The following is a 23,718-nucleotide window of genomic DNA, read 5'->3' on the forward strand; positions in this document are numbered from 1 at the left end:
GGTGCAGTTAATACAGGTAATGAGTGGAGAACAGGAGGGCTTCTTAAAGAAAAACTAACAGGTCTGTGAGAGCCGGAATTCTTACTGGTTGGTAGGTGATCAAATACTTATGTCATGCAATAAAATGCAAATGAATTACTTATAAATCATACAATGTGATTTTCTGTTTTTTTGTTTTAGATTCCGTCTCTCACAGTTGAAGTGTACCTATGATAAAAATTACAGACCTCTACATGCGTTGTAAGTAGGAAAACCTGCAAAATCAGCAGTGTATCAAATAATGATTCTCCCCACTGTATATGCATATGCTAGTTTCTGGGCCTGAGTAACAGGCAGTTTACTTTGGGCACCTCATTCATTAAAATTTCCGAATACTGCCCCCTATCCCAAATAAGTTTTTAAGATCCCATAAAACGGCAGCCATCTTCTCCAGCGCTAACAAGGTGTCCCTTTGCACAAGAATGTTTATGCATGTGTGCTGTTGGTGAGAATACTTGTCTCACCTGGCTGGCTATCAGGTTAACAAGGTGGTCATGTCTAGCAGTGTACAAATCCCCCGCACACACACACACACACGCACACACACACACACACACACACACACACACACACACACACACACACACACACACACAAAACACACACACACATACTGCACTGTTAAATTGTTATTTTGCATGTCTTTTTTTACCCTGGTTAATCATCTCATCTCTATGTAGATCAACACTCCTACACTGAGACACTTTATGAATACTGGCCCTGATGTAACAACCAAAACACAACTCAAAACATAACAAGAAGTACAATGATACATTACCCTCAAGTATATGACTTATTACTAAAAACAAATAACCCAAAACTATATTTCAAGATATTGTCTAGAGTACCTACAGAGTGAAGGGAAGGGGAGAGGTCTTGTACAGTGAGTTAACTGACTGGTAGTGTGTGGCAACTGCTAGTAAGTGTCAGTTCTGTGGTTGATACATATTTATGTAGTCAGAACACAAGTAGCTGATGCAGAACAGTCCTTTCTTCCTCTTTAAGACATTAACATGCATGACGACCAGAACAGTACATCAGAAAAGGGAGGTTACTGTATTAAAATGGGTCCTACATTTCTATAATGGACAAAATGTCCCCCAATTCCACATTTATTTATATACAGAACCATGTTAACAATATGTTGACTATTCTATATGGAATGTTTATAATATCTTAGAATGTGTTGTCTTGTCCCTCTGAGTTCTACATGGAACAGGTCAAAGTTCCATTTACATTTGGTCAGTTCCATGATGTCATTCATTATATTCTACAAACACATTCAATTTACACTCCTCATCAGCTGCATCAAAGTGGTACTGAAGGTTCCAGTGTTCTAGACTAGAGCTCCTCCTACTGGCATCTCAACATTACTGCACCATCCTAATAATAATGTCCTCAATAATGTTGGGCTAATAACAACATTCCAAACTGACAATACATCAGGTAGAATGGTGAAACACAACACTGGTTACTTGACAAAATCACATTTAATCACACAAACACTGATGTCTGTAGTAGTACACCATGCCACTTTCATATTATGTTACACTGTTGACCCTTGTGTACAGTACTGGTAGTAGCATTAGTTAGCAGAGGAATCAGTATCATCATCACCATAGTCTGATGTATTGACTGCTGCTGTCCATATACTGTATAGTCTAATGTAGCCTGTTATCCATATATAGTCTAATGTAGCCTGTTATCCATATATAGTCTAATGTAGCCTGTTATCCATATATAGTCTAATGTAGCCTGTTATCCATGTATAGTCTAATATAGCCTGTTATCCATATATAGTCGAATGTAGCCTGTTATCCATATATAGTCTAATGTAGCCTGTTATCCATATATAGTCTAATGTAGCCTGTTATCCATATATAGTCTAATGTAGCCTGTTATCCATATATAGTCTAATGTAGCCTGTTATCCATATATAGTCTAATGTAGCCTGTTATCCATGTATAGTCTAATATAGCCTGTTATCCATGTATAGTCTAATATAGCCTGTTATCCATATATAGTCTAAAGTAGCCTGTTATCCATATATAGTCGAATGTAGCCTGTTATACATGTATAGTCTAATGTAGCCTGATATCCATATATAGTCTAATGTAGCCTGTTATCCATATATAGTCTAATGTAGCCTGTTATCCATATATAGTCTAATATAGCATGTTATCCATATATAGTCTAATGTAGCCTGTTATCCATATATAGTCGAATGTAGCCTGTTATCCATATATAGTCGAATGTAGCCTGTTATCCATATATAGTCTAATGTAGCCTGTTATCCATATATAGTTTAATGTAGCCTGTTATCCATATATAGTCGAATGTAGCCTGTTATCCATATATAGTCGAATGTAGCCTGTTATACACATATAGTCTAATGTAGCCTGATATCCATATATAGTTTAATGTTGTGGTGAAATCCTGCACAGAGCCTTCACCGTGCGCTGCCACTTTAAGAGCACATCAGCAGTCAGGAAGGAGGAAATAAAGCTCTTCTGGCTCTCTGTGTGGAGCTGTTGGTTGGACCACAGTGTGTGCAACTCTGCAGAAGTCCTGTTTATTTTCAGTGTGTTTAGTTGTAAAGTGTTAAGTTGATCGCCGGTGTTACCTCTCTAGGTCGCGGTTTTAAAATAATTATTTTTCCAGGTGTTGAAGTTACTTTAGGTTCTGAATGAGAGATGAGAAGAGGTGATTCATAGACATCTTTGTTTGGGCCAAATGAAAGCTGGTCCAGACCGGGCAAAATCTCAAACAAACACAGACGTCTATGATTGGTTCAGATTTGGTCCGGACCAGACCAAAAACCAACGTCCGTGAACGTGGAAATCAGGGCCGGTCTGGAATGCACAAAAACACCATCCAAAAGGTGTCCGTGTTGGACGGTGCTTACTGAGGTAAGTACCGTGTTGTCTGAAATGTAATTTTAGGAATGCCATCTATGTTGTAGGTCTACCATTTATAAAACACAAAAAAAATGTCCAGTTCGGACATGACCAAAAAAGATGTCATCCTGTGCTTACGGGGCTGTTTTCTACCACGTCGGACCACAATGGAATTTTATGAATGCCCATCCATTTGGTAGGTCCACCGTTTGTAAAACTTCATCAACTTAATTAGTCCTGATTCCTGTGACTAATCAATGTGGCTAATTATTAAGCCACCACCACTGTGTCTCATGTTAATACTACTCCTAAACACAACCCACCATCACTGTGTCTCATGTTAATACTACTCCTAAACACAACCCACCATCACTGTGTCTCATGTTAATACTACTCCTAAACACAACCCACCATCACTGTGTCTCATGTTAATACTACTCCTAAACACAACCCACCATCACTGTGTCTCATGTTAATACTACTCCTAAACACAACCTACCATCACTGTGTCTCATGTTAGTACTACTCCTAAACACAACCCACCATCACAGTGTCTCATGTTAATACTACTCCTAAACACAACCCACCATCACTGTGTCTCATGTTAATACTACTCCTAAACACAACCCACCATCACTGTTTCTATACTACTCCTAAAGCTCTTACGAAGCATTCATTCAATCACTCATAACTCTTACTTTAGGCCATTTTCAAAATGTCTCCACAACAATCTGTTGCTCTGAGAGCTCTTAAAACAGCATGCACAAGTCTTTATGTGAAACCACATGTACAACGTACATCCCAACTTTTGTAGCAGACAATAAAGCTCAGTACTTGTCAAGTGCCAAAAATGTTGGTCGTGATTCTATATCCCACAATCTGATTAATATGTAAAAATACATTTACACACACACACGCACACACACGTACACACACGTACACACGCACACGCATGCACGCACGCACACACACACACACTCACACACGTACCCACGAACACACACACACACATGCACGCACACACTCACACACACACTCACACACACGTGCACACACACACACACACACACGTGCACACACACACGTGCACACACACACACGTACACACACACACACGTACACACATACACACACACACACATACACACACGTACACACACACACGTACACACACACACCTACACACACACACACACACACACACGTACACACACACACACACAGTTATTCTTGACCCTGTTATACTATGACAGTGAACATGACCCTATTGAATGGAGATCTGGGTATTACTGGTAAACTCTACTGATCATGTTTTAAACATGTAAATGAATAAACTGATCTAAACTAAACACATGAAACCACAGTCCAGGGTCAGTATTCACAAAGTGTATCAGAGTAGGAGAGCTGATCTGGGATCAGTTTAGCCTTTTAGATCATAATTATATGGACCATCTGAGACACTTTATGAATACAGGCCCTGATGTAACAACCAAAACACAGTTCAATATAAACCAACAAGTACAAAGATACAGTAAGTCATGTGATGTTTGGCTAAAAACATCAAAACTAAAACTATATTTCAAAATATAGTCAAGTGTACTTACAGAGTGAAGTGAAGAGGAGAGGTCTTGAACAGTGAGTCAACTTACTGTCACTGTGTGGAAACAAGAAGGAGTCTACTGTAAGTGTTAGTAGAAGCAGACAAAGCCTATGTGTGAGTTCTGTGGTTGATACTTTTGATATTTTAAAGTAGCCTAGTCAGGGCAATAACATGCAGGAACAGCATGTCACATAAGCATGTTACTGTATCTAAATAGAAAATGGTCTAAAGTCAGAATACTTTAGTTACATTTCTTTATTTGAGGAGTGGACCTACATGTTTTACAAGAGACAAAATGTGACCCATTCCCATCACTCCTCATCAGCTGGTACTGAAGGTTCCAGAACAGATGAAAGGGGAGTATCTTTGGTTCTAGTGTTCTAGACTAGAGCTCTCCCTACTGGCATCTCAACATTACTGCAGCTTACAGGCTTCATATGTCCCAACTAGTCCGATGAAAATATACAAAATAGAAGGTAGAAAATGTGAAAAATACATATAGAATAAAACAGTCACGCACGTAAAAATACTGTTATTGGGACTTATATTGAACTGGCGGTTGTATTGAGTGAACTAGTGATCTCAACTAGCTTGTTAGCTACATGAAGCTGCTGTTATTCAGCGATAAACAAGTATTTTTGTGCATCACACAGCTACTCTGAATGTACTGGATTGTGAACAATATGATGCGCTGCCTCTGAATTACAGCAAGACCCCATAGTTAGCTTGTGAGCTAGCTAGCTAGCTAAGATTTAGCTATCAACATTAGCTAGCTATAAACAACAGACAACAGTGAGCTGTCATTATGCCAAGGCCAAGGCAAGCTGCTCTGTATATCCTCTGTGTTCTTGTGTGAAAGAGATGTTTTCAGCTCACTGATCTTCAGAGCAATGGACCCAAAGTGAACCCTGACATGCATATAGCTAAGTCTGTCTGTCTGTCTGTCTGTCTGTCTGTCTGTCTGTCTGTCTGTTTGTCTGTCTGTCTGGGATTATTGTGTCCCATTGAGTCTGCATGATGTGTGTTTTTTGAAAATGACAATGAATAATCTTTCATGTAAATGTTTATTGCTGCTTCGTTATTGAAATGTTATTGTGTGATTTATATAGTTATTTTTTAGCATTTTTTATTTAAAGAAATCTAATATTTTCTTACATATAAACAACTGCATTGTTGCTTAAGAGCGTGTCCTTAACCATTTCAAACTTGACAAATACAATTAGATTTAATTTGATGTATGTGTCTAGGTGCTGGTCATTGCTCCCTCTGACACTGGGATTCTGAACCTCTAAAAGTCTGGGGGGGGGGTTCTACTAGCTGACATATGGAATTGTTTTAAGGTGGTCATACCATGGATCATTTAGCTATTTGATTTTAAATTTCACTTCCCCTTTTTGAAAAAAAATATCCATAATTTTTCGGGGGGAAAAAATACTGCAAAAGCAATTAACACTCCTTTACTTATAGCCCATATAAACAAATTAAACTTGTTCTGTTCAGGTCTTCTTATTTCTGTGTTTGTTGTGTTCAGGTCTTCTTGGTTCTGGGTTTGTTGTGTTCAGGTCTTCTTGGTTCTGGGTTTGTTGCATTCAGATCTTCTTGGTTCTGGGTTTGTTGACTGTACTGTAGAGAACAGAGGAGTCCTCCTCAGCTGCTTGTGCTGCTGAAGAGAGAGAAGCAATAATGAAACAAAGACATTGTCCCAAATGGTGGCACCCTATAGGGCTCTGTCTAAAGTAGTGCACTAAATTGGGAATAGGGTGCCATTTGGAAAAGAAAACAGTTCCTCAAAACCATCATCACGTCACTCCCCCATTTTAGACATGTCACTGTCCTGAGATGTCCATTGTTGGGTTCATAGTTTGGGTTCATAGTGGTCTCAAAGGATCAACTGTTTTGCATATTGATGACATCTCCTACAATAAACAGCAGCATATGAATGACCTTAATACAGAATATGCTCACTGGGTGGCAGCACTGGGGAGGTTGAATTTCACAGCAGCGTAGTGGACATCCTCATCCTCAAAACGCACCTGAAGCCAGAGTGACAGAGGATGAGAACCAGAACCACTGTGATTCCTACAGCTGCAGTCAGAACTGAGGTCTGTTTCCCTAAAATAAAATATGGATGATATGAGAACACATTATGTTCTAATGAACTGAATATTATTATGATAAGAAAATAGAATATCAATATAATACTTGTTAATACTTGGGGATTTTATAAACAAACCTGTAGTTATTAACAAAAGTGTACTAATCCAAAGTATAATTATTAAGATTTATCTTGAAATTATATTATATTATTATATTATTATATATTTTAAGGATGAAACTTTACTTGCTACAATGATCATCAGAGCTGCAGAGTTCATAGATGCAATTGTATTCTCAGCCTCACAGTAATATTCTCCTCAAAGCCGGATGTCCTTACCATGTGGAGGCGTACTGGGAGGCTGAGGAGTTGTTGAGGCCTATAGGGTTGGTCTTCTGAGGAGAGTGAGGGGTTCTCTGCATCCAGCGGTCTGGGTACCTGATCACCAGCCTGGTGCTCTCCAGCTCCACCCCTTGGACAGGAGGACAAACAGCAGGCACCAATGTGTCGCAGGAAACACTGTTTAACTGACGACCGACGTCAGCTTGCAGGCGCCAGGCCACAAGGAGTTACTAGAGCATGATGAGACAAGGACTTCCTGGCCGGCTAAACCCTCCCCTAACCCAGATGACCCTGGGACAATTGTGCTCCGCCTCATAGGTCTCCCAGTCACAGCCGGTTGTAACAGTCCGGGATCAAACCCGGGCCTGCAGTGCTGCCTTAGCACTAATTGTTGAATTTGTGATTTGTTCCAACTTGTTTTGTAATGTTTATGTCCAATGGCCAATGAGCACTGATACGTTTTATCTATAATTTCATATGACAAGGATTGATAAGGATTTGTCAGTAGATTGTCGACTTGATGCATGATGATGACTGCTTGTCTAGCTTGCCAGCTAAGATTTTGAAAGTTTGTCCAGTCAGTCCAATCAAAGCTACGGTAGATTTAATGAGATTTGATGTAATTTTGTCGAAGCCAATGACCTTGAGCCTTTTTGGATGGGCATTTCTACTGTAATTCTATGGCAGCACCCAAGGGGCTTGACATTTCACCTCTACCAATAGATTTTGCGGTGAAGTAGTGTCCCCATGAGTGACAGAACACTGAGCCAATCACAGCACAACTAGAGAACATTACCAACCCCTACGCTCCGTATTTTATGCTGGCTGCCCCACCACCACAGAAAGCACTGAGCTAGGCTGCAACACCTTCATTTTGGAGCTGCCTTAACTAAAGAAAGGAAAAAAGAGACCATGTTTCTATGCGACTTTATTAACTCAATGCTATATTTATTTATTAACTTTATTTGCAAACTGATATGTTTCACGTATTAATTTCAAAATATGCAAAACAAGCAACAGAAAAAGCTAACCATGGGGCTGAAAACAGATTTAGCTCTGCCTCAGCTGCCCTGAATGACGTGTCGCCACTGCATGTCTTTAGAAATGATAGACAAGTTGACTAACAAATAGCCTACCAAAATGTTGGAAATGATAATAACGGACTGATTACATTTATTTGAAAATAAAAAATATATCATGACGGAACAATATTGTATTACGTAATATAAAATTAGTAATAAAATCTGACAGCAATACAAAGTTAATCATCATTAAACACATCCGGAAAAACCTGGTCCAAGAGCTAAAATATTAAAAAGCTGTTTTCAATATGATCCACATTAGTTGCTGAGGAAAGTAGGACTATTGATGTTATAAAACATCTGTATATGGCAAAATCCCATAGAAAGATCAGAAATAAAACTAAAGATAGTTAACAGATTTACATCAAAATATAACCCATCTCATTTATCATCAATATATTCCATTCCAAAATATACATTCCAGTATTTACTGAAAAGTTAAAGTTCATGGTGTGTAAAAACCTCTAGATATGGCAGCAATAGAATAGAGGTGTAAGGCCTCATTTTGTATTGGAACCTTCAGTCCAGGTTATGTGGTGATCATTTTCAGTCCAGGTTCAATGTTGGTGGTTCTCTTCAGTCCAGTTTCAATGTTGGCGGTTCTCTTCAGTCCAGGTTCAATGTTGGTGGTTCTCTTCAGTCCAGGTTCAATGTTGGTGGTTCTCTTCAGTCCAGGTTCAATGTTGGTGGTTCTCTTCAGTCCAGGTTCAATGTTGGTGGTTCTCTTCAGTCCAGGTTCAATGTTGGTGGTTCTCTTCAGTCCAGTTTCAATGTTGGTGGTTCTCTTCAGTCCAGGTTCAATGTTGGTGGTTCTCTTCAGTCCAGGTTCAATGTTGGTGGTTCTCTTCAGTCCAGGTTCAATGTTGGTGGTTCTCTTCAGTCCAGGTTCAATGTTGGTGGTTCTCTTCAGTCCAGGTTCAATGTTGGTGGTTCTCTTCAGTCCAGGTTCAATGTTGGTGGTTCTCTTCAGTCCAGGTTCAATGTTGGTGGTTCTCTTCAGTCCAGGTTCAATGTTGGTGGTTCTCTTCAGTCCAGGTTCTGTGGTGGTTCTCTTCAGTCCAGGTTCAATGTTGGTGGTTCTCTTCAGTCCAGGATCTGTGGTGCTTCTCTTCAGTCCAGGTTCAATGTTGGTGGTTCTCTTCAGTCCAGGTTCAATGTTGGTGGTTCTCTTCAGTCCAGGATCTATGGTGCTTCTCTTCAGTCCAGGATCTATGGTGCCTCTCTTCAGTCCAGGATCTGTGGTGCCTCTCTTCAGTCCAGGATCTGTGGTTGTTCTCTTCAGTCCAGGTTGTGTGGTGATCATTTTCAGTCCAGGTTCAATGTTGGTTGTTCTCTTCAGTCCGGGATCTGTGGTGCTTCTCTTCAGTCCAGGATCTGTGATTGTTCTCTTCAGTCCAGGTTCTGTGGTGCTTCTCTTCAGTCCAGGTTCTGTGGTTGTTCTCTTCAGTGGGAGATTCCCCTCACATTCTGAAAAAAGACATACTGAAGTAGCACTCCCACTAAACATTTTATACACACACAGACACAGACACAGACACAGACACAGACACACACACACACACACTTACTGCCAGGGTTTCATACTCTGGTGACGTGGTCTTCATGTTCAGAGGTGTGTACGTATCACTGTTAGGGTCAGGATGGACACTCTGTGGACAGAAAGAGAGAGAGCGAGAAAGAGAGAGAAGGAGAGAAGGAGAGGGAGGGAGAGAAGGAGAGGGAGGGAGAGAAGGAGAAGGGGGAGAGAGGAAATGCATGAGTCCTTTGAAACACCAGTCTTTCCATAATTTACTCTAAACACATTCAAGTACTGCATTATACACACACTCATAAGCAAACCAAATTCATTAAAAGAGACTTACTATCAGAGTGTCGTAGTCAAGGGACATGGTCCTCATGTTCAGAGCTGTGTACGTGTCACTGTTACAGTCAGGACGGACACTCTGTAGAGAGAGAGAGAGAGAGAGAGAGAAAGAGACAGAGACAGAGACAGAGAGAGAGGGGTAACAATGAAAATAGTATGAAAGAGACTGTCATGTCACCGTAAATGAATGAAAATAGAGTTGTAACCCCCTGGGTGAACATTTAGTTTTTTGCCCAGCACGACACAGCTGAAACCCTGTTGCAACTAATAGAATCACCTGTGTGTCTGCTGTGGCATCACTTCCTCCTGTGGATCTCCTGTAATGAGGGACAGAGTGAGTTCTGCTCTGTAAGTAAGTAAGTTGATATATTACAAATACATTTTAACAGGTTTTTTTTACCTTTATTTAACTTGGCAAGTCAGTTAAGAACAAACTCTTATTTACAATGACATTCTAGGAACAGTGGGTTAACTGTCTTGTTCAGAGGCAAAACAACAGATGTGTATATTTTCAGCTCAGAGATTTTCAAGAAGTTCAACACTCTAACCATTAAGCTACCTGCCACGCCAGGTGGCCTAGTGGTTAAGGGCATTGGGCCTATACCTTAATGAGTTAATAACTAATCAGTGTGCTAAGGTGAAAGAATAATACAAATATATATTTTCTGTCACACTCTGACCATGATTTGCGCTGTTTGTTTCTATGTTTTGTTTGGTCAGGGTGTGATAGGAGTGGGCATTCTATGTTGTATGTCTAGTTTGTCTATTTCTATGTGTTTTGGCCTGATATGGTTCTCAGTCAGTGGCAGGTGTTTGTCGTTGTTTCTGATTGGGAACCATATTTAGGTAGCCTGTTTTGTATTGTGGTTTGTGGGTTATTGTCTATGTGATGTTTCATGTTAGCACAGTGTTTCTATAGTGGTCACGGTCGTCTTGTCATTTTGTTTGTTTTGTTTAGTGTACTTCGTGTTTTTTTTGTCCGTTCAGTAAAGTATGCATTCACAGCACGCTGCGCTTTGGTCTCCTCACTACGACGATCGTGACAATTTTCACTCACCTGAACCACATGAATCCAGAGAAACAGAGGATGAGAACCAGAACAACCACTATGATTCCTACAGCTGCAGTCATAACTGATGTTTGTTTCCCTGTAATATAATACAGATCATATGAGAACATGTTATTATGAAGTGAAAATGAATATACAGCAAAACAGGACATTGATGTAATACTTGTATATAGAAGCCTATGTATAGTTATAAACCAAAGTGTAATGAGGCAAACTAGAAGAAGATCACCTTAAAACATCATTTATTATTGAACATCATTTTGTATTGAAGTTTTGAAGATGTAACTTTACCTGCTACAATGATCATCAGAGCTGTAGAGTTCATAGATCCTCTTCCATTCTGGGCCTCACAGTAATATTCTCCTCTGTCCTCAGAGATGATGTTAGTGATGCTGTAACTCTGTCCTGATGCTTTTGGTGAGGTTACGTTCTTCTTGTACCAGGTGTATTTGTCCACAGGTGGGTTGGCATCACTGCTGCAGGTCAGAGTCACTGAACTGCCCTCCACTATTTCACCAGAGGGACTGACTGACACTGAGGTGTTCCTTGGAGAATCTAGTAAAGCAGAATATGTCAGAGGGTCAGGATTGTAGTATACTGCCTCAAATGACGTCATGTCAAAAATAAATCATATCTAAACTCAGAGAACTATCTAAACCTATCATTTACACAAAACATGAACAATAATACATTTGGAGATACTTTAGGACTTTAGTGTCTACTAAACTATTCTTCAAGTGTCTGAGGTACTGAACATTCTAACTATAGACATGCAAACATCTATGACATTGTCTGTAATTTCTATGTAATGATGCATATTGATAGATAAATCAGTTATACTCTTCTCATTGATATAACGTTTTTGATACTTTCTAAGTAGAATAGTAGTTTAATTCATACTTACACACTGCAGGAGAGTGGAGGTCCTCATGGTGTTCTACAGCACAGGAGTAACTGTCCACAGAATGACCCAACACTACTAGGGTATTACTAGAGTGTTGTTGGGAAGTGGGCTCATCTAGACGTTGTCCGTTCTTGTACCAGATGTAGGTGGGGTTGTCAGTCAGAGTACAGGTGGTGATACAGGTCAGTGTCTTCTGTCCCTCTGCAGCAGGAGTCACCTTCACCTGCAGACCTGAAACAATATGTATAAAACCACATACACCTCTGTGTTAACAGGATGGTTAATATATTTTCTCCTGTAATTCAATATGATATACAGTTATATCATACAGTGTTGTATTACCTGTGACAGACAGAGTTGTTCCTGGGAAACTATGACCCCAGTCAAAGTTGTCTGTTTTAAAAGTGAAGCGATACTCAGCTGAGTCCTCCTCTCTCAGATCTGTGATTCTCAGGGTGAAGGGACCTCTGTATGTTCCAGTGTACTCCACACGACCTGCATACCCTGGGTCTGTGGATAGGTCTTCAGGGGTCGACTTATCACTTCTAAACCAGAATGATGATGTGGTGGAATAATAACCAACATAAGTACAGGATATGTCCACTGTTGACCCTTTCAAGACACAGATTGTCCTCTTGGTGTAAGTCACTCTGTTGCAGCTCTGACCCTGAACACCTGAAACACATTGACACAACAAGAGGACAACTGGATTGTGTTCTCAGTTCTTTCTAGAAATGCTAAACGTTCTCAAATGACAAAGTGAAACCAACACACAGAGAGGTTAAACAGTATTGTTAATTAAAGAAACACTCACACACTGCAGGAGAGCGGAGATCCTCATGACCTTTTACAGCACAGGAGTAGCTGTCTTCATAGTTACTGGAGACGTTGTACTGGTCGGAGGTGCTCTCATCTAGACGCTGTCCGTTCTTGTACCAGATATAGATGGGGTTGGGGTTACTGAGAGTACAGGTGGTGATACAGGACAGTGTCTTCAACTCTGATCTCCATTTAGGAGTCACCTCCACCTGAGAACCTGAATTAAAGGAGAGTAAAAAAAGAGTATATGGTTCAGAATTGGTTTAAGTTAATTATTAACATCATGACTCTTCAAAACGTTATAATGTGCTATACAGTGTTACCTGTGACAGACAGAGTTGTTCCAGGGAAGCTGTATCCCCATCTTGCCTCATCAGTTGTAAATCTGAACTTGTACTCAGTTGAGTCACTCTCTCTCAGGTCTGTGATTCTCAGGGTGGAGTCCTTTTCTGTTTGTTGATGGTATTCCAAACGATCTGCATACTCTGGGTTCAGGCTCAGGTCTTTAGTGACACCAGACTCCCATTTGTTGAACCAGGACACTTCTGTGACGTTATGCCAAGTGGGATGTGTGTAAAAACAGGATATGTCCACTGTTGACCCTTTCAAAGCACAGATACTCTGATGGGTGTAAGTCACATTCATACAGCTCTCACCCACAACACCTGAAACAAAATGCAACTGATCAATTCCTGAAACCATAATGAGACTCAATGTTATAGATGTATTGGACAGGTTCATTTAGAATAATAAACAATATATATATTGACATACATCTATAAAACTGTTTATCATTCCAATGTATATAGTTAAGAATATTGACAGAGAAAGTAAAATCATTCTTATTTGTTCCAAATTATACCACATAAAATACTAGTTTATTTCAGACTCACACACTGCAGGAGAGTGGAGATCCTCATGGCCTTTTACAGCACAGGAGTAACTGTCTTCATAGTCATCGGAGACTGGGTCTTTGTACTGGGGGGAGGTGCTCTCATCTAGATGTTGTCCGTTCTTGTACCAGATGTAGGTGGGGTTGTCAGTCAGAGTACAGGTGGTGATACAGGTCAGTGTCTTCTGTCCCTCTGCAGCAGGAGTCACCTTCACCTGCAGACCTGAAACAATACGTATAAAACCACATAACCAGCATCCTGTGTTAACAGGATGGTTAATATATTTATTTATTTTTATTTCACCTTTATTTAACCAGGTAGGCAAGTTGAGAACAAGTTCTCATTTACAATTGCGACCTGGCCAAGATAAAGCAAAGCAGTTCGACACATACAACGACACAGAGTTACACATGGAGTAAAACAAGTCTACATAATACAGTATAAACAAGTCCATATACGATGTGAGCAAATGAGGTGAGATAAGGGAGGTAAAGATAAAAAAAAGCCATGGTGGCAATGTAAATACAATATAGCAAGTAAAACACTGGAATGGTAGATTTGCAATGGAAGAATGTGCAAAGCAGAAATAAAAATAATGGGGTGCAAAGGAGCAAAATAAATAAATTAATTAAATACAGTAGGGAAAGAGGTAGTTGTTTGGGCTAAATTATAGGTGGGCTATGTACAGGTGCAGTAATCTGTGAGCTGCTCTGACAGTTGGTGCTTAAAGCTAGTGAGGGAGATAAGTGTTTCCAGTTTCAGAGATTTTTGTAGTTCGTTCCAGTCATTGGCAGCAGAGAACTGGAAGGAGAGGCGGCCAAAGAAAGAATTGGTTTTGGGGGTGACTAGAGAGATATACCTGCTGGAGCGTGTGCTACAGATGGGAGATGCTATGGTGACCAGTGAGCTGAGATAACGGGGGACTTTACCTAGCAGGGTCTTGTAGATGACATGGAGCCAGTGGGTTTGGCAACGAGTATGAAGCGAGGGCCAGCCAACGAGAGCGTACAGGTCGCAATGGTGGGTAGTATATGGGGCTTTGGTGACAAAACGGATTGCACTGTGATAGACTGCATCCAATTTGTTGAGTAGGGTATTGGAGGCTATTTTGTAAATGACATCGCCAAAGTCGAGGATTGGTAGGATGGTCAGTTTTACAAGGGTATGTTTGGCAGCATGAGTGAAGGATGCTTTGTTGCGAAATAGGAAGCCAATTCTAGATTTAACTTTGGATTGGAGATGTTTGATATGGGTCTGGAAGGAGAGTTTACAGTCTAACCAGACACCTAAGTATTTGTTGTTGTCCACGTATTCTAAGTCAGAGCCGTCCAGAGTAGTGATGTTGGACAGGCGGGCAGGTGCAGGTAGCGATCGGTTGAAGAGCATGCATTTAGTTTTACTTGTATTTAAGAGTAATTGGAGGCCACGGAAGGAGAGTTGTATGGCATTGAAGCTTGCCTAGAGGGTTGTTAACACAGTGTCCAAAGAAGGGCCAGAAGTATACAGAATGGTGTCGTCTGCGTAGAGGTGGATCAGAGACTCACCAGCAGCAAGAGCGACCTCATTGATGTATATAGAGAAGAGAGTCGGTCCAAGAATTGAACCCTGTGGCACCCTCATAGAGACTGCCAGAGGTCCGGACAGCAGACCCTCCGATTTGACACACTGAACTCTATCAGAGAAGTAGTTGGTGAACCAGGCGAGGCAATCATTTGAGAAACCAAGGCTGTCGAGTCTGCCGATGAGGATGTGGTGATTGACAGAGTCGAAAGCCTTGGCCAGATCAATGAATACGGCTGCACAGTAATGTTTCTTATCGATGGCGGTTAAGATATCGTTTAGGACCTTGAGCGTGGCTGAGGTGCACCCATGACCAGCTCTGAAACCAGATTGCATAGCAGAGAAGGTATGGTGAGATTCGAAATGGTCGGTAATCTGTTTGTTGACTTGGCTTTCGAAGACCTTAGAAAGGCATGGTAGGATAGATATAGGTCTGTAGCAGTTTGGGTCAAGAGTGTCCCCCCCTTTGAAGAGGGGATGACCGCAGCTGCTTTCCAATCTTTGGGAATCTCAGACGACACGAAAGAGAGGTTGAACAGGCTAGTAATAGGGGTGGCAAGAATTTCGGCAGATAATTTTAGAAAGAAAGGGTCCAGATTGTCTAGCCCTGCTGATTTGTAGGGGTCCAGATTTGGCAGCTCTTTCAGAACATCAGCTGAATGGATTTGGGAGAAGGAGAAATGGGGAAGGCTTGGGCGAGTTGCTGTGGGGGGTGCAGTGCTGTTGACCGGGGTAGGAGTAGCCAGGTGGAAAGCATGGCCAGCCGTAGAAAAATGCTTATTGAAATTCTCAATTATGGTGGATTTATCAGTGGTGACAGTGTTTCCTATCTTCAGTGCAGTGGGCAGCTGGGAGGAGGTGTTCTTATTCTCCATGGACTTTACAGTGTCCCAGAACTTTTTTGAGTTAGTGTTGCAGGAAGCAAATTTCTGCTTGAAAAAGCTAGCCTTAGCTTTTCTAACTGCCTGTGTATAATGGTTTCTAGCTTCCCTGAACAGCTGCATATCACGGGGGCTGTTCGATGCTAATGCAGAACGCCATAGGATGTTTTTGTGTTGGTTAAGGGCAGTCAGGTCTGGGGAGAACCAAGGGCTATATCTGTTCCAGGTTCTAAATTTCTTGAATGGGGCATGTTTATTTAAGATGGTTAGGAAGGCATTTAAAAAAAATATCCAGGCATCCTCTACTGACGGGATGAGATCAATATCCTTCCAGGATACCCCGGCCAGGTCGATTAGAAAGGCCTGCTCGCTGAAGTGTTTCAGGGAGCATTTGACAGTGATGAGTGGAGGTCGTTTGACCGCTGACCCATTACGGATGCAGGCAATGAGGCAGTGATCGCTGAGATCTTGGTTGAAGACAGCAGAGGTGTATTTAGAGGGCAAGTTGGTTAGGATGATATCTATGAGGGTGTCTGTGTTTAAGGCTTTGGGGAGGTACCTGGTAGGTTCATTGATAATTTGTGTGAGATTGAGAGCATCAAGTTTAGATTGTAGGATGGCTGGGGTGTTAAGCATGTTCCAGTTTAGGTTGCCTAGCAGCACGAGCTCTGAAGATAGATGGGGGGCAATCAGTTCACATATGGTGTCCAGAGCACAGCTGGGGGCAGAGGGTGGTCTATAGCAGGCGGCAACGGTGAGAGACTTGTTTTTAGAGAGGTGGATTTTTAAAAGTAGAAGTTCAAATTGTTTGGGTACAGACCTGGATAGTAGGACAGAACTCTGCAGGCTATCTTTGCAGTAGATTGCAACACCGCCCCCTTTGGCAGTTCTATCTTGTCTGAAAATGTTGTAGTTTGGGATTAAAATTTCAGAATTTTTGGTGATCTTCCTAAGCCAGGATTCAGACACAGCTAGAACATCCGGGTTGGCAGAGTGTGCTAAAGCAGTGAATAGAACAAACTTAGGGAGGAGGCTTCTAATGTTAACATGCATGAAACCAAGGCTATTACGGTTACAGAAGTCGTCAAAAGAGAGCGCCTGGGGAATAGGAGTGGAGCTAGGCACTGCAGGGCCTGGATTCAACTCTACATCGCCAGAGGAACAGAGGAGGAGTAAAATAAGGGTACGGCTAAAAGCAATAAGAATTGGTCGTCTAGAACGTCTGGAACAGAGAGTAAAAGGAGGTTTCTGGGGGCGATAAAATAGCATCAAGGTATAATGTACAGACAAAGGTATGGTAGGATGTGAATACAGTGGAGGTAAACCTAGGTATTGAGTGATGAAGAGAGAGATATTGTCTCTAGAAACATCATTGAAACAAGGAGATGTCATTGCATGTGTGGGTGGTGGAACTAATAGGTTGGATAAGGTATAGTGAGCAGGACTAGAGGCTCTACAGTGAAATAAGCCAATAAACAATAACCAGAACAGCAATGGACAAGGCATATTGACATTAAGGAGAGGCATGCTTAGTCGAGTGATCAAAAGGGTCCAGTGAGTAGAGAGGTTGGTTGGGGGTCACGGCGATTTAGACAGCTGGCCAGGCCATCGGTAGCAAGCTAGCATAGGATGGAGGTCTGTTATTAGCCACCTCTTGCGTTCCATCAGTAGATTAGTGGGGTTCCGTCTGGTAGAGGGGATTAATCCAAATCACACAACAACAAAAAAAAAACAATAGATATAGTTATAGAGGCCCGAGAAGAAAAATAATAAAAAATAATAATACAAATAAATAAATAAATTGTCCGATTGTCTATTCAGATAGCAGCCGATAAGACAGCTAACGGTTAGCGGGCCGCAGATGGGCGTTCAGGTAACGTCGCGACGGAGGAGCCAGCCAGATAACTCCTTCGGGTAGATAACGTCGGCAGTCCAGTTGTGAAGGCCCGGTGGGGCTCTGTATCGGCAGTAAAGCGGGTCCGGATAGGTGATTGTAGCCCAGGAGTGATTGATGGAACTCTTCAGCTGGCTAGCTCCGGAATAATTGATGTTTGCTCCGGAATCGACGAAAGCCGATAGTCACACGGATAGCAGCTAGCATAGTTGTGAGATCCGGGTATGAATGTCCAGAGTTAGCGGTTGAAATCCAGGGACATGGAGAGAAAAATTGGTCCGGTATGTTCCGTTCCGAGCCGCGCTGCGCCGTACAAAACTGGCTATAGATTTTCGAGCTAAAGGAAAGCTGATGACCACAAACCGTGGTTAGCTGAATACTAACGATTAGCCAGAAAAGAAGCTAACTAGCTTCTGGATTTGCTCCTGGCTAGCTTCTGGCTAATTTCTGGCTAGCTTCGGGCTAATTTCTGGCTAGCTTCTTGGAGGATTACAGATTTGAGGTAAATAATATATTTTTTATGAATATAAATTGGTGGGGCGGGTTGCAGGAGAGTGTTTTGAAGATGACTTTATGGAAAATTTAAAAATATATGAATAAAAAGGTATGTGAAAAAAGTTGTAAATATATATATATATATATACGGGACACGACAAGACGAGGACAAAAGACGTCTGAACTGCTATGCCATCTTGGAAAAAGAACATATGTTCATATATTTATCCTGAAATTCATTAAAATTTACAGTTGTATCATACAGTGTAGTATTACCTGTGATAGACAGAGTTGTTCCTGGGAAACTATGACCCCAGTCAAAGTTGTCTGTTTTAAAAGTGAAGCGATACTCAGCTGAGTCCTCCTCTCTCAGATCTGTGATTCTCAGGGTGAAGGGACCTCTGTATGTTCCAGTGTACTCCACACGACCTGCATACCCTGGGTCTGTGGTTAGGTCTTCAGGGGTCGACTTATCACTTCTAAACCAGAATGATGATGTGGTGGAATAATAACCAACATAAGTACAGGATATGTCCACTGTTGAACCCTTCAAGACACAGATTCTCCTCTTGGTGTAAGTCACTCTGTTGCAGCTCTGACCCTGAACACCTGAAACACAGTGACATAACAAGAGGTCAACTAGATTGTATTCTCAGTTCTATCTAGAAATGCTAACAGTTCTCATATTATAAAATGAAACCAACACAGATATACATTGTATACAGTTTTACAGTGATGTATTAGGGATCTATTTAGTTTTTATTTTGGGGAGGATTGTGTGTTTTTTTACATTCATCCCAGTATTTCCACATCCGGCTTCTTCACCTGCGGGATCATCTGAGAACAGTCACCCAGACAGCTGATGAAACTGAGGAGTAATTCTGTCTGTGATAAAGCCCTTTTGTTGGGAAAACCTCAGTCTGATTGGCTGGGCCTGGCTCCCCAGTGGGTGGTCCTATGCCCTCCCAAGCCCACCCATGGTTGTGACCCTGCCCAGTCATGTGAAATCCATAGATTAGGACCTAATGAATATACAGTATTTCATCTGACTGATTACCTTGTATGAACTGTAACTCAGTAAAATGGTTGAAATTGTTGCACGTTGCGTTTATATTTTTGTTCAGTATAATTGTAAATGTATTTATGTAAAACATAGGGACCACAATGGAAATAAGTCACCAACTTTATTGTGCAATCCTTTAAAACAACAATCCTGTTTACTTAAAATAATATTGTTTATATATGTATTTCTTTAACTGACAAATAAAATCAATCAGTCAATCCAAACTGAGCAGCAGCCATTTGATGAACGGAAAGAGACATTTGTTACAAAACACCAAAAAGTTGAATGACATTCAGAGATTGTCAAGCCTTCAATACTGGGTAAGACTACAAGGTAGGGAGGGATGTATTCTCTGTTTGTCCAGATTTACATTGTCTATGTATTGTGGTGTTGAAAACACAAACCATGACATTGAAGTGTCTGAAGTCAGTATGCTTTGTTTATTGGTTGTGTGCTGCATTGGCAAAGAAACCTGTTGGTGGAAAATGTGTTGCATATATTTTGTATATGATGGCAGTGTAATAGAACAGGCAGGGTGAGCTTGTCTGTGGTGGTCGGGAACCCTCAACCTTCTGGCCCGTAGCCCTGCGTGGCATCGATCAGGCCACAAAAGCAAGCTGAAGTGTCAAAGTCGGTATTCACGTTTATAAATGCAGGGTCACTACAGTTATTCTTATTTGTGGTCGTAAACATTACTTTGAGTTAATTTTATGAGGGCGAGGGTGTTCAATTTATTTTACAGTACAAGGGGAGGGTCATGTGAAAATATTTTAAACTTTGAAGACCAGTCCTGTCCCGTCCCACAGTAAATTTCAATCTGTCCCTTATTAATAAATAAACACTCACAAACTGCAGGAGAGTGGAGATCCTCATGGCCTTTTACAGCACAGGAGTAACTGTCTACATAGTCATTGGAGACTGAGTATTTGTACTGGGGGGAGGTGCTCTCATCTAGATGTTGGCCGTTCTTGTACCAGATGTAGGTGGGGTTGTCAGTCAGAGTACAGGTGGTGCTACAGGTCAGTCTCTTCTGTCCTTCTGCAGCAAGAGTCACCTTCACATGCAGACCTGAAACAATATGTATAAAACCACATACACCTCTGTGTTAACAGGATGGTTAATTTATTTTCTCCTGTAATTCAATATGATTTACAGTTGTATCATACAGGGTAGTATTACCTGTGACAGACATAATTGTTCCTGGGAAACTATGACCCCATTCAAAGTTGTCTGCTTTAAAAGTGAAGCGATACCCAGCTGAGTCCTCCTCTCTCAGATCTGTGATTCTCAGGGTGAAGGGACCTCTGTATGTTCCAGTGTACTCCACACGACCTGCATACCCTGGGTCTCTGGTTAGGTCTTCAGGGGTCGACTTATCACTTCTAAACCAGAATGATGATGTGGTGGAATAATAACCAACATAAGTACAGGATATGTCCACTGTTGACCCCTTCAAGACACAGATTCTCCTCTCTGTGTAAGTCACTCTGTTGCAGCTCTGACCCTGAACACCTGAAACACAGTGACATAACAAGAGGTCAACAGATTGTATTCTCAGTTCTATCTAGAAATGCTAACAGTTCTCATATTATAAAATGAAACCAACACTGATATACATTGTATACAGTTTTACAGTGATGTATTAGGGATCTATTTAGTTTTTATTTTGGGGAGGATTGTGTGTTTTTTTACATTCAGCCCAGGATTTCCACATCCGGCTTCTTCACCTGCGGGATCATCTGAGAACAGCCACCCAGACAGCTGATGAAACTGAGGAGTAATTCTGTCTGTGATAAAGCCCTTTTGTTGGGAAAACCTCAGTCTGATTGGCTGTGCCTGGCTCCCCAGTGGGTGGGCCTATGCCCTCCCAAGCCCACCCATGGTTGTGACCCTGCCCAGTCATGTGAAATCCATAGATTAGGACCTAATGAATATACAGTATTTCATCTGCAGCAGCAGGAGCAGCAACAGAGGCAGCAGCAGCAGGAGCAGCAGCAGCAGCAGTGGGAGAGGCTGCACTACTTGGAGAAATGGACTTGGGAGGAGATTCTAGACGGGAAAGGACCCTGGGCAGAGCCAGGAGAATATTGCCGCCCCAAGGCCGAGCTGGAGGCAGCAAAAGCAGAGAGGTGGCATTATGAGGAACTAGCACGGCAGAGCGGATGGAAGCCCGAGAGTCAGCCCCCAAAATTTCTTGGTGGGGGGGGCTAACAGGGAGTATGGCTATGTCAGGTAGGAGACCTGAGCAAACTCCCTGTGCTTACCGGGGGGCTAGAGAGACCGGGCAGGCACCGTGTTATGCAGTGGTGCGCACGGTGTCCCCAGTGCGGGTGCATAGCCCGGTGCGGTATATTCCAGCTCCGCGTATCGGCCGGGCTAGATTGAGTGTCGAGCCAAATGCCATGAAGCCGGCTCTACGCATCTGGCCGCCAGTGCGTCTCCTTGGGCCGGCTTACATGGCACCAACCTTGCGCATGGTGTCCCCGGTTCGCCTGCATAGCCCAGTGCGGGCTATTCCACCTCGCCGCACTGGCAGGGCGACCGGGACCATTCAACCGGGTAAGGTTGGGCAGGCTCGGTGATCAAGAGCTCCAGTGCGCCTGCGCGGCCCGGTCTATCCGTCACCACCTCCACGCACCAGCCCTCCGGTGGCAGCCCCCCGTACCAGGCTGTCTCTCCGGCCCATCCTTACAGGGGCTCCCTCCTCTCCAGCGCTGCCGGAGTCTCCCGCCTCTCCGGCGCTACCAGAGCCTTCCTCCTCTCCAGCGCCGCCTGAGCCACCCGTCTGCCCAGCGCCGCCAGTGCCGCACGTCTGCCCAGTGCCGCCCGTCTGCCCAGCGCCGCCAGTGCCGCCCGTCTGCCCAGCGCCGCCAGTGCCGCCCGTCTGCCCAGCGCCGCCAGTGCCGCCAGTCAGCCAGGGGCCGCCAGTGCCGCCAGTCAGCCAGGTGCCGCCAGTGCCGCCAGTCAGCCAGGGGCCGCCAGTGCCGCCAGTCAGCCAGGGGCCGCCAGTGCCGCCAGTCAGCCAGGGGCCGCCAGTGCCGCCAGTCAGCCAGGGGCCGCCAGTGCCGCCAGTCAGCCAGGGGCCGCCAGAGCCCCTCTGTCCCGAGCCGCCGCCCCTCTGTCCACAGCCGCCGCCCCTCTGTCCCGAGCCGCCGCCCCTCTGTCCACAGCCGCCGCCCCTGTGTCCCGAGCCGCCGCCCCTCTGTCCCGAGCCGCCGCCCCTCTGTCCAGAGCTGCCGCCCCTCTGTCCAGAGCTTCCGCCCCCCTGTCCCGAGCAGCCGCCCCGCTGTCCCGAGCAGCCGCCCCGCTGTCCCGAGCCGCCGCCCCTCTGTCCCGAGCCGCCGCCCCTCTGTCCCGAGCCGCCGCCCCTCTGTCCAGAGCCGCCGCCCCTCTGTCCAGAGCCGCCGCCCCTCTGTCCAGAGCCGCCGCCCCTCTGTCCAGAGCTGCCGCCCCTCTGTCCAGAGCTGCCGCCCCTCTGTCCCGAGCAGCCGCCCCTCTGTCCCGAGCAGCTGTCCCACCTCTGTCCCGAGCAGCTGTCCCACCTCTGTCCCGAGCTGCCCCACCTCTGTCCCGAGCTGCCCCACCTCTGTCCCGAGCTGCCCCATCTCTGTCCCGAGCTGCCCCACCTCTGTCCCGAGCTGCCCCACCTCTGTCCCGAGCTGCCCCCCCTCTGTCCAGTGGGGTCATTGAGAAGGGTGGCCATGGTGAGAAAGCCACGGAGGCGGACAATAAGGCGGACTAAGACAATGATGAAGTGGGGTCCGCGTCCTGCGCCAGAGCCACCACCGCGGACAGACGCCCACCCAGACCCTCCCCTATAGGTCAAGGTTTTGCAGCCGGAGTCCGCACCTTTGGGAGGGGGGGGGGGGGGGTACTGTCACGTTCTGACCTTTATTTCCTTTTGTTTTGTCATTATTTAGTATGGTCAGGGCGTGAGTTGCGGTGGGCAGTCTATGTTTGTTTTTCTATGATTTGGGTATTTCTATGTTTCGGCCTAGTATGGTTCTCAATCAGAGGCAGGTGTCATTAGTTGTCTCTGATTGAGAATCATACTTAGGTAGCCTGGGTTTCACTGTGTGTTTGTGGGTGATTGTTCCTGTCTCTGTGTTTTGCACCAGATAGGGCTGTTTTGGGTTTTCACGTTTCTTGTTTTTGTTAGTTTGTTAATGTGAAGTGATTTATTAAAACATGAGTCAAAATAACCACGCTGCGCTTTGGTCC

General features: G+C 43.6%; 1 protein-coding gene and 1 long non-coding RNA gene across 2 annotated transcripts in view; both read right to left on the reverse strand.

Annotated features, from left to right (window-relative positions):
- The window catches only part of LOC118940319, a 104,620-nt gene that overhangs the window by 34,916 nt on the left and 45,986 nt on the right, over positions 1-23,718 (reverse strand). The window contains exons 12-15 of the mRNA XM_036949065.1: positions 18,711-19,043; positions 13,605-13,826; positions 13,035-13,376; positions 11,893-12,123 (exon numbers count right to left, since the gene is read on the reverse strand). Of these exons, the coding sequence (XP_036804960.1) occupies positions 11,893-12,123; positions 13,035-13,376; positions 13,605-13,826; positions 18,711-19,043 (1,128 nt within the window). The remainder of the gene's footprint in view (positions 1-11,892; positions 12,124-13,034; positions 13,377-13,604; positions 13,827-18,710; positions 19,044-23,718) is intronic.
- LOC118940326 lies at positions 9,227-11,533 on the reverse strand. Its single transcript, XR_005036847.1, has 5 exons — positions 11,280-11,533; positions 10,197-10,236; positions 9,918-9,998; positions 9,624-9,704; positions 9,227-9,522 (listed from the first exon to the last, which is right to left on the reverse strand). It is a non-coding gene; the product is annotated as an uncharacterized LOC118940326 (long non-coding RNA).

The sequence above is a fragment of the Oncorhynchus mykiss genome, chromosome 17 (genome assembly GCF_013265735.2).
Source record: "Oncorhynchus mykiss isolate Arlee chromosome 17, USDA_OmykA_1.1, whole genome shotgun sequence".
NCBI lineage: Eukaryota > Metazoa > Chordata > Actinopteri > Salmoniformes > Salmonidae > Oncorhynchus > Oncorhynchus mykiss.